At 40.4% G+C, this 14,733-nt stretch overlaps 1 protein-coding gene across 1 annotated transcript in view; it reads right to left on the reverse strand.

Annotated features, from left to right (window-relative positions):
* Positions 1-305: 305 nt before the first annotated feature.
* Positions 306-14,733, reverse strand: part of GPC6 (glypican 6) — a 917,335-nt gene continuing 902,907 nt past the window's right edge. Inside the window, exons 9-10 of the mRNA XM_089508392.1 lie at positions 7,524-7,699; positions 306-1,937 (exon numbers count right to left, since the gene is read on the reverse strand). Coding sequence (XP_089364518.1) covers positions 1,735-1,937; positions 7,524-7,699 — 379 coding nt within the window. The 3' untranslated portion in view covers positions 306-1,734. The remainder of the gene's footprint in view (positions 1,938-7,523; positions 7,700-14,733) is intronic.

The raw sequence follows: 14,733 nt of genomic DNA on the forward strand, positions 1-14,733 counted from the left end.
ATGTCTGTGTTGCACCCACCTGCTTACACAAAAGTACAGACATGAAAAAGGGTTCACGCTGCCCCTTAGCAAATCCAGAAAGCAATGGGCATCTGAAAATGAAAAAAAAAGTTCTTTTCTTTGATACTAGCACCTGCCAGTCATGAAAGGATGCCTTTTTCTTAAGCAGCACAACCAAAAGAAAAGCTGGTTGACAAAACTTTCCCCCCTACAACGACGTGTCAACCCTGAGCTTGTAATTAAGAAATTAAAATCTGTGGTTTATAGATATATATATTTTCATATATATAAAAATAGATGGTCATACTAAGACTAAAAAAGTGAAAGAAATTTTGCATGTCAGTACTATATATAGATAGATATTTGTGTCAATGTTTTAGCGACAGAGTTTCCTTCTGATACAGAAACTAATAGATACGAAGGATGCCATTTCTATGCAAAACTTAACGTACTGATCCAATTACTGTTATCACTTCCTTTGAAAACTGCCATTTTGCTTTGGTAAGGAACACAGTTGCCCCCAAACCTGCAGCTAAAGAAAAGAGATTATATTGCAAGAGATCCCCCTCCATGTCCAAACCTTTGCGTTAAAACATTTTAAGGGATTGTCAACTCATTACTACAGTGATGATGTGTAACCTGGTGGACTCCTTTGTGATTTACATACTATGAATAAATATTAAACCAATGAGACCAGAGAGAATTCAGATATGAACTGGGGTAAACAATGTGGGTTTTTGAAGAGGGGTGAAGCTATTCTGTTACTAGAGCTTGTCTGCCCCCCCCCCCCCCCCCCAAGACCTATTGCCAAAGCTTGTCTATGGCCAATAGAGTACAAAACATATCCTTGTTCAGGCTGGTTTTTTTTTCTGCCTGAGGCCATGAACAAGATGGTCTCCTCCCTCAATTCCACATACTGAAGCAAACTGGACTGGCAGTTTAATTTTACTTCAGTGCTGATGAACGGATGGTATCTTGCTTTACAACTGATGGTAGCAGGCTAGTTTAGGGGTTGCAGCTTTGTCTTCCAGTAGTGTGGCATGCCTTCGGAGTTCAGGAAGAGGGGTTCAGGGGCTGCCCATTTCATACATTTTCTGCCTAAGGCTTTCCCCTCATTCTGCCTAATGATAGGGTTGGATGTGAACCAGTTGTTTTGTGTCACATTAACAAAACAAAAAACAAACTCAGAAACTTTCTTCCAGTGGTAAACATCATTGGGTAACCTGATGTGTAATACAGATACATCCCCACAAAGAGGTATCACCTCTCTTTTGAGCTTCACTTTTTGATGTTCTTTTTGTTGTTGGGCTATGGGCTTTGCTTGATTTTGAAACACATTTATGGTCTTGGTTTCTCTTCCCTTCCCCCTGGAAAATAAAATCTCGTGCTCTAACCCTTTCCCTCCCTGACCTTCTTTTCCTGCAGCATAAAAGCAAATTAAGCTCTGAAAAGTCTCCTGTAATAAAAATGTGAGAAAAAAAGGTCTCTGAGGAGGGGACATTGTCTTCACAGCTATCTGAAACAAAGAGGAAACTGTCCATTCTGACACCTGGTACTCTTTGGGAAAACACAAAGGGGAGCAGGTTGCCGCACCACTCTTCTCTTGTAGAAAACTGTTAAGTGTTTGTGATATGGTCCCTTGTCCAAGAGCATAAGAAAAGGAGAAAGTTGGCTGTGTTGTTATTATTATATTATCAATAGCTAAAAGACAGTCATCACTGATTAGAGCCAGGATTATCTGCACTGTCTTTGCAGTAGGAGGACCAGGCAGATGATGAACCATGTGAGCCCTGATTGGCTGGGATGACATGCCGAAGAGTCCACTTCCCTTCTGTCTGAGTCAACAAGGGGGGCTTCTGTGGTGATGAATTCAAATTCTGTTGGACAAATGTCATCGGTGCAACCACTACCACTTCCTGAGCCACTGGTCTCATCGCCTGTGGAAAAGAAACATGGTTAGGAAGTGTGGGGTGGGTGGGAATAAGCAAGTACAAGAAAAATAAATACTTTAAAAATCATATCCTCCTTCCCTCCACCGGGAGGAGGCCGGTGGCAGCGGCCTCTATAAAATCCCGGCTCGCCGGCCCCAACGGAGGACGCCTCCACACCCCCCACGCCATCGGGGAGAGAGGCCAGAGGACTCGCCTGCGCCTGTTTGGGGCATTTCCCTCCACCGGGAGGAGGCCGGTGGCAGCGGCCTCTATAAAATCCCGGCTCGCCGGCCCCGACGGAGGACGCCTCCACACCCCCCACGCCATCGGGGAGAGAGGCCAGAGGACTCGCCTGCGCCTGTTTGGGGCGTTTCCCTCCACCGGGAGGAGGCCGGTGGCAGCAGCCTCTATAAAATCCCGGCTCGCCGGCCCCAACGGAGGACGCCTCCACACCCCCCACGCCATCGGGGAGAGAGGCCAGAGGACTTGCCTGCGCCTGTTTGGGGCGTCCCCACTGCCGCTGCTGCTAGTGCGGCCAGAAGAACTGTGGCTTGTGCCCTGATACCATCTGGGCAATCTGGAGTCTTTTGTTTTTGTGGTAACTCTGGGGGTTGGAGGGCTAACTGCTGTTTGGATATTGTTATTGCTGTTACTGTTGTTATGTAATATTGGCTGTTTTGTGATATGCACTGAGAATTATATTGTTGCCTTTGTATTGAGATGTATTGCCATTGATGTTATGATGTTATGATGTTTTTGAGATATGCTGTATTATGTTATTATTTGCGAACTGTTGTAAACCGCTTTGATTAATTCATTTTAGAAAAGCGGTATACAAATAAATCTTATTATTATTATTATTATTATTATTATATCTATCTGTTTCTGGAAGTGCACACTTTCTAGGTTCTGAAACATGAAAAAACATGGGTGTCATTGTTCAGTTACTGGAACGTGAAACAGCCTTGGGACACTCTCAGGGTCCAAATACACATCATGTTAAAATGCAGCTTGTTCCATACTCCCCCCCCCCTCTACTTTAGAATAAACGTACATGGCCCTGATTTAGATTGGAATCAGTGCAAAGGTAGGGAAGAGTTAAACCCTCCACTCTCTCTCTCTCTCTATTTATTTTTTAATTTCCCATGTATTTTTTATTTAACTGCACCATGTATTTTTTTTAAACATTGTCATTATGTATTTGGCTTGGAGGGTGGGAGTTTAGTTTTATAATGGTTGTATTTATAATGAGATGTGTTTTTTTGTTTCTATTGTATTGCATTGGTGGTTATTTGTTTATTTTGCATATGATGTGTGTGTGTATTTGTTGTTGTTGTTGTTGTGTTTCCAAGTCATTTTTTACTTATGGAACCCCTAAGGTGAACCTATCATAGGATTTTCTTGGCATGTTCCTTCAGAGGGTCTTTGCCATTGCCATCCCCTGAAGTTGAGAGAGTGTCACCTCAAGTCACCTGTTGACTTAGGATGATCCCATAAATTTAACATTTTTCTTCTTAGGCAAGGAATACTCAGAGATGGTTGCCTTTGCCTTCCTCTAAATGTAGGCTTCAGCACCTGGCATTCCCTGGTGATCTCTCTTCCAAACATGCACTAGGCTTCACCCTGCTTAGTTTTCAAGATCAGATGGGGTCTGATACCTTCAATGCATTTAAATATAAACTTCAAACAAATATCTAAATAGTAAATTACATATAAATATTAATTACCACCTTGAATGCAACTGTTCAGTGACTTATCTGCAGGGAGAAAGAGAACTACTATAATAATCAATGCAGAGAAATAGAAGAAGAAAACAAAAAGGAAGAACATGAGATCTCTTCCAGAAATTCCAAGAACTTAAAGGTAAATTTAAGCCACAAGTGAATATACTATACAACCAGGAGGGGAACATCCTATATAATCAAGAAGAAATAAAAAGACAATGGAAAGAATACATCCAGAAGAACTATATGAAAGAGATGAAAAGATGATAGATTAATTTAAGGAAAAACCATTTGAAGATGAACATACAGTTTTTGAAAGTGAAGAGGAAACTGCACTCAGAACACTTGGGAGAAATAAATAATCAAGAACAGATGGCATACCAATATAGCTGCTTCAGTCTACAGAGGCAGAATCTGCTCAAGTTCTAACTAAAATCTGTTGATAAATATGGAAAACAAAACAACAGCTCACAGATTGGAAACACTTGATATACATTTCATTGTCCAAGAAAAGGGATGCTAGGGAATACTGGACCATTGCTTTCATATCCTATGCAAGCAAAGTGATGTTCAAAATTATAGCATATATAGTGGGCCCTTGGTATCTGCTGGGGTTTCATTCCAGGACCACCCTCCATGGATACCAAAATCTGTAGGTGCTCAAATTCAACCATATACAATGGAATATTAAAATGGTGTCCCTTATATAAAATGACAAAATCAAGGTTAACTTTTTTGGGATTACAGTGGACCCTTGTTATACCCTGCGGTTTGGTTCCAAGATCCCCCGTGTATAACAAAATCTGTGTATGCTCAAGTCCCATTAAATATAATGCCACAGCAAAATGGTGTCAAGGTTTGATATTTGAAATTTATACTTTTTTGAACTTTTTCAAACCGTGTATGTTTGAATCAGTGTATAAAAAATCCGTGTATAAGAAGGGCCAACTGTATAAACCTTGAATAAGCTGTGGATGGTTGAATCAGTGGTCACAGAAGGTTTACTGTAATTGTTGTAAAAGACTTTCATCATATATGGAGTGAGAAATACCAGATGGCCAAGCTGAGTTCAGAAAAGGAAGAGGCACCAGGGACCATATTGCAAACATACACTAGATAATGGAGTGCACCAAAGAATTTCAGAGGAAAACCATCTTGTGCTTTACAGATTATGCAAAGTATTTGATTGTATAGACCATGGGAAATTAGGGCTTGCTCTTAAGGAAATGGATGTGCTACAGCATTTGATTGTACTGATGTGCAACTTGCACTCAGGACAAGAAGCGACTGTCAGGACAGAATATGGAGAAACAGAATGTTTTCCAATTGGCAAAGATGTCAAACAAGGCTACGTTTTATTATTCTGTCTGTTTAACATGTACACTGATCATATGTAAAGATGTATTAGATTTGGCGTTCTAGAAATAAAGTTTAATAATAATAATAATAATAATAATAATAATAATAATAATTTGGAGAAAGGAGAAATGAAAACGTACAGAAAACACCATACTACTAGCAGAAAATAGCAAAGACTTGAAACAACTATCGAAGAAAGTCAAGGAAGGAAGTGCAAAGGTGAAATTACAACTGAACATTAAAAAAAATAACAACTACAGATGATTTACATAACTTTCAAGTAGAAAATGAAGATTTCCCGTGCTTGGGCTCAGTCATTAATCAGAATGGAGACTGTAGTCAAGAAATCAGAAGAAGACTAGGGCCCTGTCTAGATGGCCTTGGTCTTCTGATTTCTTGACTGCAGTCTCCATTCTGATTAATGACTGAGCCCAAGCATGGGACCTTGCCTGAATAGGTCAAAAGGCCTATCACCCACCCATCCTGCTCTGGCGTTGTCCTGTTCAGATGAGGTGTCCCCAACCCTCGCTCTAACGTGAGCAGTCTGGATGACATCTGCCACGTTCCCCACCGGAATGAGGGTATGCCACCCTTAAAATGGTTTAAAAAACCATACCTGTTACTCTGGATCTTCTGGGAAGATCCAGAGCCCTCTGCTCTTGTGGCTCTCTGCCCTGGTAGCTCTCTGTACAGGCATCCACTGAGCCACCCAGAATGTCCATCACTGCTTTGTGTCACTCAATCTGATGTCAGCCATGTGATCAAAGTTATATGCCTCATTCTCAGGCAAATGATCCACAGTGGCAGTGGATGTGCTGGGTGGCTCAACAAAATGCCCATGAAGATAATGGCTGCAACACCAAAATGGAAGGCCATGTAATGGGGGCAGTTGTAGGACCAGGCTACTCCGGGCTGCCCCAGGAGTACCCTGGCCCATGCAGATAAGGCCTAGTACTTGGAAGGGCAGCTATGAAGGAATTACACAAGCTCCTCAAGTGTGAAGATATATCATTGAATACCATAGTCAGGATCATCCATGCTATCATATTTCCAGTTTCTCTGTATGGCTGTGAAGGCTGGACAGTGGACAAAGCTGATAGGAAGATACCACGAACTGCCAAAAATGACAAATAAATGGGACCAAGATCATTCAAGCCCAACTTTGTCTCAAAGCCAAGATGACTAATCTGAGACTGTAGTACTTTGGACATATCACGACAAGACATGATTCACTAATGCTTGGTAAGGTGAAATCCGGGATGAAAAGTTGAGGACTACATTACAGATGGAGGGACTCAATCAAGTAAGCCATGGTCCTGAGCCTGCGAGACCTGAACAGGACTGATGATGACTGGAACTCCAGCAGATCTCTCATTTATAGGATCACTCTAAGAAGTCATCTTGATGGCAATTAACAACAACAAGTACCAGTATTTATACCTATTTATTATATAGCTGATATGCTTTTAAACTAATGTTTTAAACTACTGCTGTTTTAAATTGTTTATTTAATTTTAAGAACTTTTAAAAATTATAATAATTGCTTTTTAAAGTTGTACTTTGTTTTAAAGTATGTAGTGAGCCACCTTGGGTTTCATGTTGAGAGAAAGGTGGAAACTGAAATAACTGGACAAATAACAAACATATCTATATTTTATGCATATTTATAACATATAAAACTGAACTTGAATGACAGAGTTTCTGTCCAACAGATAAAAGATTCCTGCATTGCAGCCATTTGTTTCAACTGTATGGATGAGAATTTAGTTTTAAATGTAAAAGCATTCAATGGAGAAAAACTGCCTAAAATTCACTAAGTTTGGAGATGGAAAGAACTTGATGCTGCATCTACAATGTAGATATAATGCAGTTTGACACCATTTGAACTGCCATAATTTAATGCTATGGAATTCTGGAATTTGTAGTTTTGTGAGATATTTAGCCTTTTTTGTCAGAGAACTCTGGTGCCACAACAAATTACAAATCCTAGGATTCAACAGGATAGAGCCATGGTAGTTATAACAGTGTCGAATTGCATTAATTTTGCAGTGTGGCAGGAGTCTAGGGTGAAAGGTTTGAGTGAGGGGAAAAACTAGATCCGAATCTTTTTATATTCAATTGAATTAGGGTTGTCTGACACATCTTTATTTTCTGAGAGGGAAAAATCAGATGGCCTGATTCATCTCTTTCCCCACTTCTTCAGCTTTTAACTCCCACAGTGGCAGAAAGCTACAATATGCCCCTCTCTGTGCTGGGAATAGGTACATCTATTGAATTTAGCTAGAACAAATGTGGGAGTATTTGTTTCCCTTCATTTTTTGAAGAACCTACCAAAATCCACAAGTTTCTTTGTATTGTAGATAGAAAAAACTCGGAAGTTTAAAACAGTCAAATGTGAGAGAAAGTGGAACTGATGGATTTACCCATGTCTCACCAACTAACACTGTTGTACAACAGAAGTTTCATGAGCCAGAAAGCAATATTGCAGCAAAGCATAGTAATGTCTTACTTGTGTCCTGAAAGTTCACATCATTTCCATTATAAGCATTCTTGAGTTTGTTTGTCATGACTCTCAGGGCCATGATTTGTTGCCTAATGTAGGTGTCAGGCCTGGTGATGTCTACATCCACCTCAGGATTGTTGATCTGGTTGGTAAGGCCATCATTCATGATCTCTGGTAGATATCTGTGTGTCAGAACAAAGAATTAAGATGCATCATCCTTAAGATATATCATTATTCCCTGACATAAGCTGGAAGGTTCTATTAATCCAAGCAGTATGCATCCATCATTTGCTGTAAACATTTTAACATAATCTCTCAGTCTTTTGGCTCAGTTTAAAGATTTGGTATTGTTTGCTTGCTTTTAAAACACACATTAATAAGCACCCTGTGTTTCAGAAAGGTCACTCTAAACTGATCAGTAAACCATAACCCACATTTTGAGATTTACTGAGAAATTATAATTAAATGTACCAGTTTATATATTATTGTGCCGGTTTATACTTTTTTTTCTTTACAAAATACAGTACTTTTTTATACAATCCAGTCATCAGGTTCTGCACAGAAACATACTGTGCTTTATGCAGATTTGGGAGGTGGGGAAGGAGGAGCAAACATGATTTTTATATTAACACAGCTATGATTTAGGGAAGGTACCATTTACTGTTAAGACAGGATTTAATGTAAACACAAGCTAATATTATTAAACTTTGGCAAGAGAAATTAATAATTCCATGTGTGCAAAATGTCACTTAAGAAGCACAGTTAGAATGTGACAGGCCCACTTGCATCCATATCTCAGTGCTCCTAAATCAAAAATAAACTCATTCTTAGCCTCTTCAGCATGAATATTGTAAAGAAAGAGCTATGTATTGTATTCAGCCTAATGCTTTTGTTGGACTCAATGGGATGACTTTGTCAGGAATTTGGAAATATTATTTTTTTGGATGGCAATTCCTGGCAATGTCCCAGCTGCTGGGAAATATTGGATGTATTCTAGACAAACATGAAAGACCTGTAGCTATGTTGGCTAAGAGAATCTAGGTAATGTAATAATTAAAAAACTCTCCTAATGTTTCCAAACTTTGGTTTCTAGAGCAAGAGTGGACAATTTTTAAAATGTTCTTTCCCTCTAGAAACACAGGATCTATCAACTGCAGTTAGCTGCATAATAGTTGCTGAAGACAGACATAGAGTAGCTACATTGAGGAAGAGGAGACCTCTATATAGTCATGACCTAGGGGGTGTAAATATGAGGGGCAAATTAAGGCCTATCCATGCCCATTAGAATTCTGCCTCCACATTAAATCTTCCTTTAGTTAGGCTGGTGAAGTGATTTCAGCACTGGACCTTTTCATACCAGTGCTTACTGTGGGGTAAGCGCTGGTAAAAAAAACTGGTAAAACATCAGGGAAGATTGCATGTCTCAAAGCTTGACATGCTTTTCAAATGGCACAGAATCATCTCCTTGCCTCTAGCATCCTTGAATCCTTTGCGAAGCAGCAATTTCCTATGAATGCAAAGTTTCTGTTCATAGGAAATTGCAGCTCTGCAAATGTTTCAAGGATGCTAGAGGTGAGGGGAAATTCCCTGCTGTTTGAGAAGCATGTCTGGTTTTCAGACACGCAATCTTCCCTGACATTTTACCAGTGTTTTACCAGCACTTCCCCCCGGTAAGTGCTGGTATGAAAATCTTATGACTCTGGAGACCAAGGTTTGACTCCCCATTTGGCCCTGGAAACCCACAGGATGACCTTGCACAAGTCACTTTCAACCACACAGGAAGGCAAAAGAAACCCCCTTCTGAACCAATCTTGCCAAGAAAACTCCATGATAAGTTTGCCTTAGGGTCCCCGTAAGTTGGAAACGATTTGAAGACATGCAACAATAATAACAAAAGCCCAGATTTCTAGCAATGCACTGAGTGAGACCCTTAAACTTGTTCACACCCAGAATTCATATTTACAGTATGCACATTCTCTTGGTAGCTTTCTTTGGCCCTTTTCTTTGATGCCTCAACTATATTTCTAATGCTCAGTTGGAATTTTAAGTTATTGTAATGCTTGAAATTTGGGAATAGAAGGAAAATTTCATGGGGGAATTTTACTGGAGGCAATTCGTTTGTTTTATCCATATAATATGCTTCATAGCTAATGTTAAACCTCTGTATTCTTTTGGTGCTGGCAAGGGTGCAACTCATCTTGCACTGAAGATATATGTGTTTGCATGGCAGGGAACTAAACTGACAGACACACACACACCTCCTCAAATTTCCTAACCTTATTTGTTCTTTCTGGTCTATTTGTTGTTGTGTGCTTCCAAGTCATATTTGACTTATGGTGACCCTAAAGTGAACGTTTTCTTGGCAAGTTTCCTCAGTGGCGGGTTGCCATTGCCATCCTTTGGGGCTGAGGATGACCTTCTTTTAAACTCGACACTGATAAATAAGAGCTGCTAATATTACTTCCTCCTTCTCCTAAGACTCTTTCTTTATTTTTGCCCTGAAGAAGAGAAAGTGTGGTACCACCTGCCGGATTTTAGTTCTAAGCATGGCTCCTTCTCTCATCTGCCTTAGACAGAATTAGGATTTTTAGTGTCTTACATACCACAAGGTATTTGTTATAATAAATATAAGTCTTCTCACTTCTTTAAGTAAAACAGACTTGGTGTGATCGCCTTTTGGGGTAAAGAGTGCTCCAGGCATCTTGATATTTCAGAAAGCTTAAATATTAGGATGGTGAAAATTCAGCACCAGAGACGTGTGCTTTCACACAAAAATCTATTCCTGTTCCAGCAATAATTTTTCTTTATTTGAGCAACCTAATCTTGTTGCAATGTGGGGAGCTTTTTTCACTGTTGTGATTAAAGAATTGGGAGCTGGAAACTCTCACAGATCTGCTACAAAACATGCAGAGATCTACCAGCAGTTCCTGATCTAGTTTCCACCTGGCCCCATTTTAGACTACACATAGTTCAAGATATATTGTGGCTTAGAAACTTAATAGTTTCAGAAATGGCTGAACAGTTCCATAAAGCAGAACCCAGCATCCTTTGCAATGTGCCCTTTGGCAGATGGGCCTGCAAAAGCTCTTTGATGGACAAGTCAATTCAAAGAGGACTTCCTCAAAGTGGAAAGTTCACAAACAACTTGATTCTAACTTGAGGAGTAGTTTTTCAGTCAAAAGCCATATAATCAGATGAATCTTTGACTGCAGTTGTCAGAAATTACTGTAATTACCCACCATTTGAAAACATCAATATCCAGGTTTTTCAACCAAAGGCTTAAAACGGCATTGGGAGTTTCATACAGAAGTAGTTAACAAATGGTTGCTCTTTCTGATGTATAGCTTTGACAGCCCTCTTCTCTCTGCCTGCTCAGTGTCAAAACATCAAACTTGGCAGACAGTGTCCACATGCCTAATCCTTCCATTTAGCCCTTCACTCATGAAAACACATGGCAGGGAGTTAGCATACACCAATGTGCAAATTAAAAGACCTGAACTGTAAATAATCTAGGCTGCTTTCCTGCATTGTGGCAGTGTTACTACTGATATTGCTATCATGCTACTAGTAATGTTAAACCAACAACAAAACTTGACAGTGCTTAAGCTCCTTATTTTGCTTCACAATCTCAACATATATTTGGATATGGAGGAGATTGATATTCTCATGTCATCTTTCTGGTTTGGAAGCAGCTTCAGTGCAGCACCTTGTCATGGCATAAAACCAACATCAGAAATACCAAGAAGCCAGTGCTGGGGTTTTTAATCTTGCAAGCATCCATTCATACCTCTAGAGAAGCAATTTCATGGAGACAGGCTTTAGTGTAATCTTTTCTCACCTGCCCTAGGATTTCTGATATTCTTGAGTGACACAAAGAGCCCTGTTACAGAAACTCCCACAGCAGTTAGAGGTGACAGAGAAGAGATTCTAGGAAGCATCAAGAGCTGGGCCCTTTTCACATTATAGTTATAGTACTAGGGATGCTTCTACAGTACAGAATTAATGCAGTCTGATGTTGCTTTAACTGTCATGGCTCCATCTTATGGAAGCCTGGATTTTTAGTTCATTGTGGCACCAGAGGTCTCTCATAGAGAAGGCTAAATATCCCACAAAACAACCAATCTAAGAATTCCCTAACTCTGAGCACCATGCTGCATTTTTTCTGCAGTGCAGATGAAGCCTAGGATTCCACTTTGTTGTGGCTGCATCTTATTGAATCCTGGGGTCTATAGTTTGGTGAGGCACTAGAGCTGACAGTCTTAAGTAACCCTCCCTAAGCTCCAAACCCCAGGATTCCTTAATGTTCCCATAGCAGGTAAGTGGAATCCTACCATTATAACTGTGTAGCATGAAAGGGACCCAGATTTCTCTCTGTCTCCATTTCTTAGTCTCTGTCTTTCCCTCCCTGGAATATGATTGGTCCAAGATATATTGCTACCAGAGAAAACAAAATCAAAAAGGGACAAAATGGCACCAGCCTCATATCTCATGTACAGAGTCAAATAAACTGGCAGTAATGGCAATTGGATAACCTCTTCTACCTGAGGGCAGCAAGCTAGTTTAAGGAATGAGGACAGGCTCACAACTCTATCTTCCAAGATAGAAGCAGGGGGAATGACTGCCCATTGTCTGCTGTTTGAGATGTTATCTAACGGTAGGCATCTGGTCCTACTATATATACAGAAGATGGCGGGACTAGCAGCAGAAACTGAAACACGACCTTCAACTGCAGTTAAGGCAGCAGTCTAGTTTAAGGCCCATTTCAGGGTATGACAAGGAGCACACCCAGTCCTGACTGCTAAAAGCAAAATTAAGCCAAGGGATTCAAAGGAATCACAAATAACCACCACAGCTTCCAATACCTGCCAGCAAAAGCAGTTGCTTCACTCTCCCTAATGGTTAGGCTGGCTTATCATGAAAAGAAAACATTGAGAAGCCAGGGGAGTGGAAAGGGAGAAAGATTTCACTTCTGAGGTTATGGAATACAGCATAGCCTCTCCATGTAGAACAGGAATAGAATATTGGGGTATATATAGTCCTATGGTTATTTTTGCAGTGTGCTTCTAGCTACCCAAGTCCCTATAGCAGTCACCACATTTGGCAAAAATTTCACAGCATGGTGGTGGCAAAAGGATATCTTTTCCTTTAATTCTCCTGTAGTGTCATGAAACTTGACTTGTTGTTGTGTACTTTCAAGTAGTCTCAGACTTGGTGACACTAATGCAAACCCATCGCAGGGTTTTCTTGGCAAGATTTGTTCAGAGGTTTTCCATTGCCTTCCCCTGAGGCTGAGAGTGTGTGACTTGCCCAAGATCACCCAAAGGGTTTTATGGCCATGCTGGGAACTGACTAGCAAAGTGAAAAAGTTACATTTGAATTAGTGCTTATTTTTTAAAACAAGATGCACACTTTCTTCTTTAGACACCAGTTAGTGCTACTGGAAGTAATCTAAACATACTAATTAGCTTCAAAGCAAGGCAGGTTTTCCCCAGTAACCTTGTTTTAAAATGGTAGCACCTCTTTAAAAGTGGGGTTTCTTGGGGTGCTATCTTGCAGCTGAAATTTCATGGAATGGCAGCAGTGGTGGGGTGCATTTGTCCTCCAGTGGAGTGGAATCTGTATGGCAGTGTAGCCTCGCTACCTTCTTAAGTTGTCCATCTCTTATATAGAAGATCTGAGTTCAAGAGTGGAATTTCTAGTGGTTTGTTGTTGACAAGGGGAGATGGCAGGTGAATAGAAAAGCACTGGCTTGAGATCTGGGGAACTGTCTCAGAACTGCCTCCTCTGCTGCCTCCCAAATGCCATTTTTAATAGGGACTGCAAGCATTGCAGGACTGAGAGACTGCAAATGTATGGCAAGGCTTGTAAGTCCCTACTAAAAATTGCTGGACATTTCTGTCTTGTGAAGGAACCCTGTCACCTCAAAGAGATCCATGGTGAGTTGAATCTAAGGATAGTACTTTTTGTATGTGCTAAACTTGAGTTTGGGGGGGCTTAGAGTTATTCTCAGTTTTTCCTCTTTTGCAAGGGTCCTGTGCCCCTAACCCTAGTGAATGTGGAGGGCTGACTGTAGTGTGAATAATACAGAGGCAAGAATACTGCACAGTTTTTCCCCAGCATTCACACACCCAAAAGTATTTTGGGAAATTATTTTGTATGGAAATACACATGGGATTTTTTTTGCCATGAAATTGTGTGTGGCGGGTGGGATTGCATAAAACGCACACAGTTTTTTATTTCCCCCAGCAAAAAAATTAAAATAAGTCCACATGTATTACTCCAGAGAAGAAATTCTTGAAACACTTCAGAATACCAGGAAAGAACTGTACAGAAATCCTTTCTTCCACAGTAAGAGAAAACTGCAAAAAGTATCCATTATCTCACGCAAAGACAAAATAGTTTAATATTTACATCCCTTGAAAAATAATAAGAGGTTTTTTTTAAGTACAAAGGTCTTTTCTGTGTACAAATAGTGATAGAGGCAGAACGGCTGAGCATTTTCTAAGAGGCCACAAGGTTCTGAATAGCTATGATCTCATTTTCGTTTGTTCATTAGTGTTCCATCTGCATGAAACAATTTCTCTGACACCTGCTTCTCCCAACACCTTGTTCAGAGATGACCTGATCAAATGACACAGAGGATAATAAGGCATTACTGGCTGCTTTTCAAAAAAGAAGGGCTCCAAAGAGCAATCCTTCTGTGTGTGATTTGCTAATTGGTGGCCTAGAATTAACTCTGCTTGGCCTCTTCTTAATTAGCAGTGGCTGTTGCTGGGAATGGAGGGATTAGAATGATGCCATGTGATCTTGACACACTGATTCCTTGAGAATGCTGTCAGGCAGCTACCTTTATTATGACTTGAGTTAGGACTGGGCCTTCAACTACAAGGTGGAGGAGAGAACATCATCAAAGAGGATTCCAGAGGCATGTCTATTTTCGAATACAGAACAGTTTTATATGACTTCAAAAGGTCATGCATGACAACAAGGAATCCTCGGACTTGTCCCTTGGAAAAAGCACAGACTCATGCTAGTTAACAGAACAATTCTGGGCACAAGTCAAAGGGCTTGAACCAGGGCTTCGTAAGCCATTTGATGCAGAGGACCAGCAATATGTTCCCTAATGAGTCAGGGACTGGTGCCATATTTATGTCCATTGGCTACAATCATTTCTTCTCCTCTGAATACTTAGCAGTTCTTGGCCTGTGGACCAATA

Source organism: Sceloporus occidentalis, unplaced genomic scaffold (assembly GCF_023333645.1).
Source record: "Sceloporus occidentalis isolate IW3139 unplaced genomic scaffold, rSceOcc1.0.p SCAF_2, whole genome shotgun sequence".
NCBI lineage: Eukaryota > Metazoa > Chordata > Lepidosauria > Squamata > Phrynosomatidae > Sceloporus > Sceloporus occidentalis.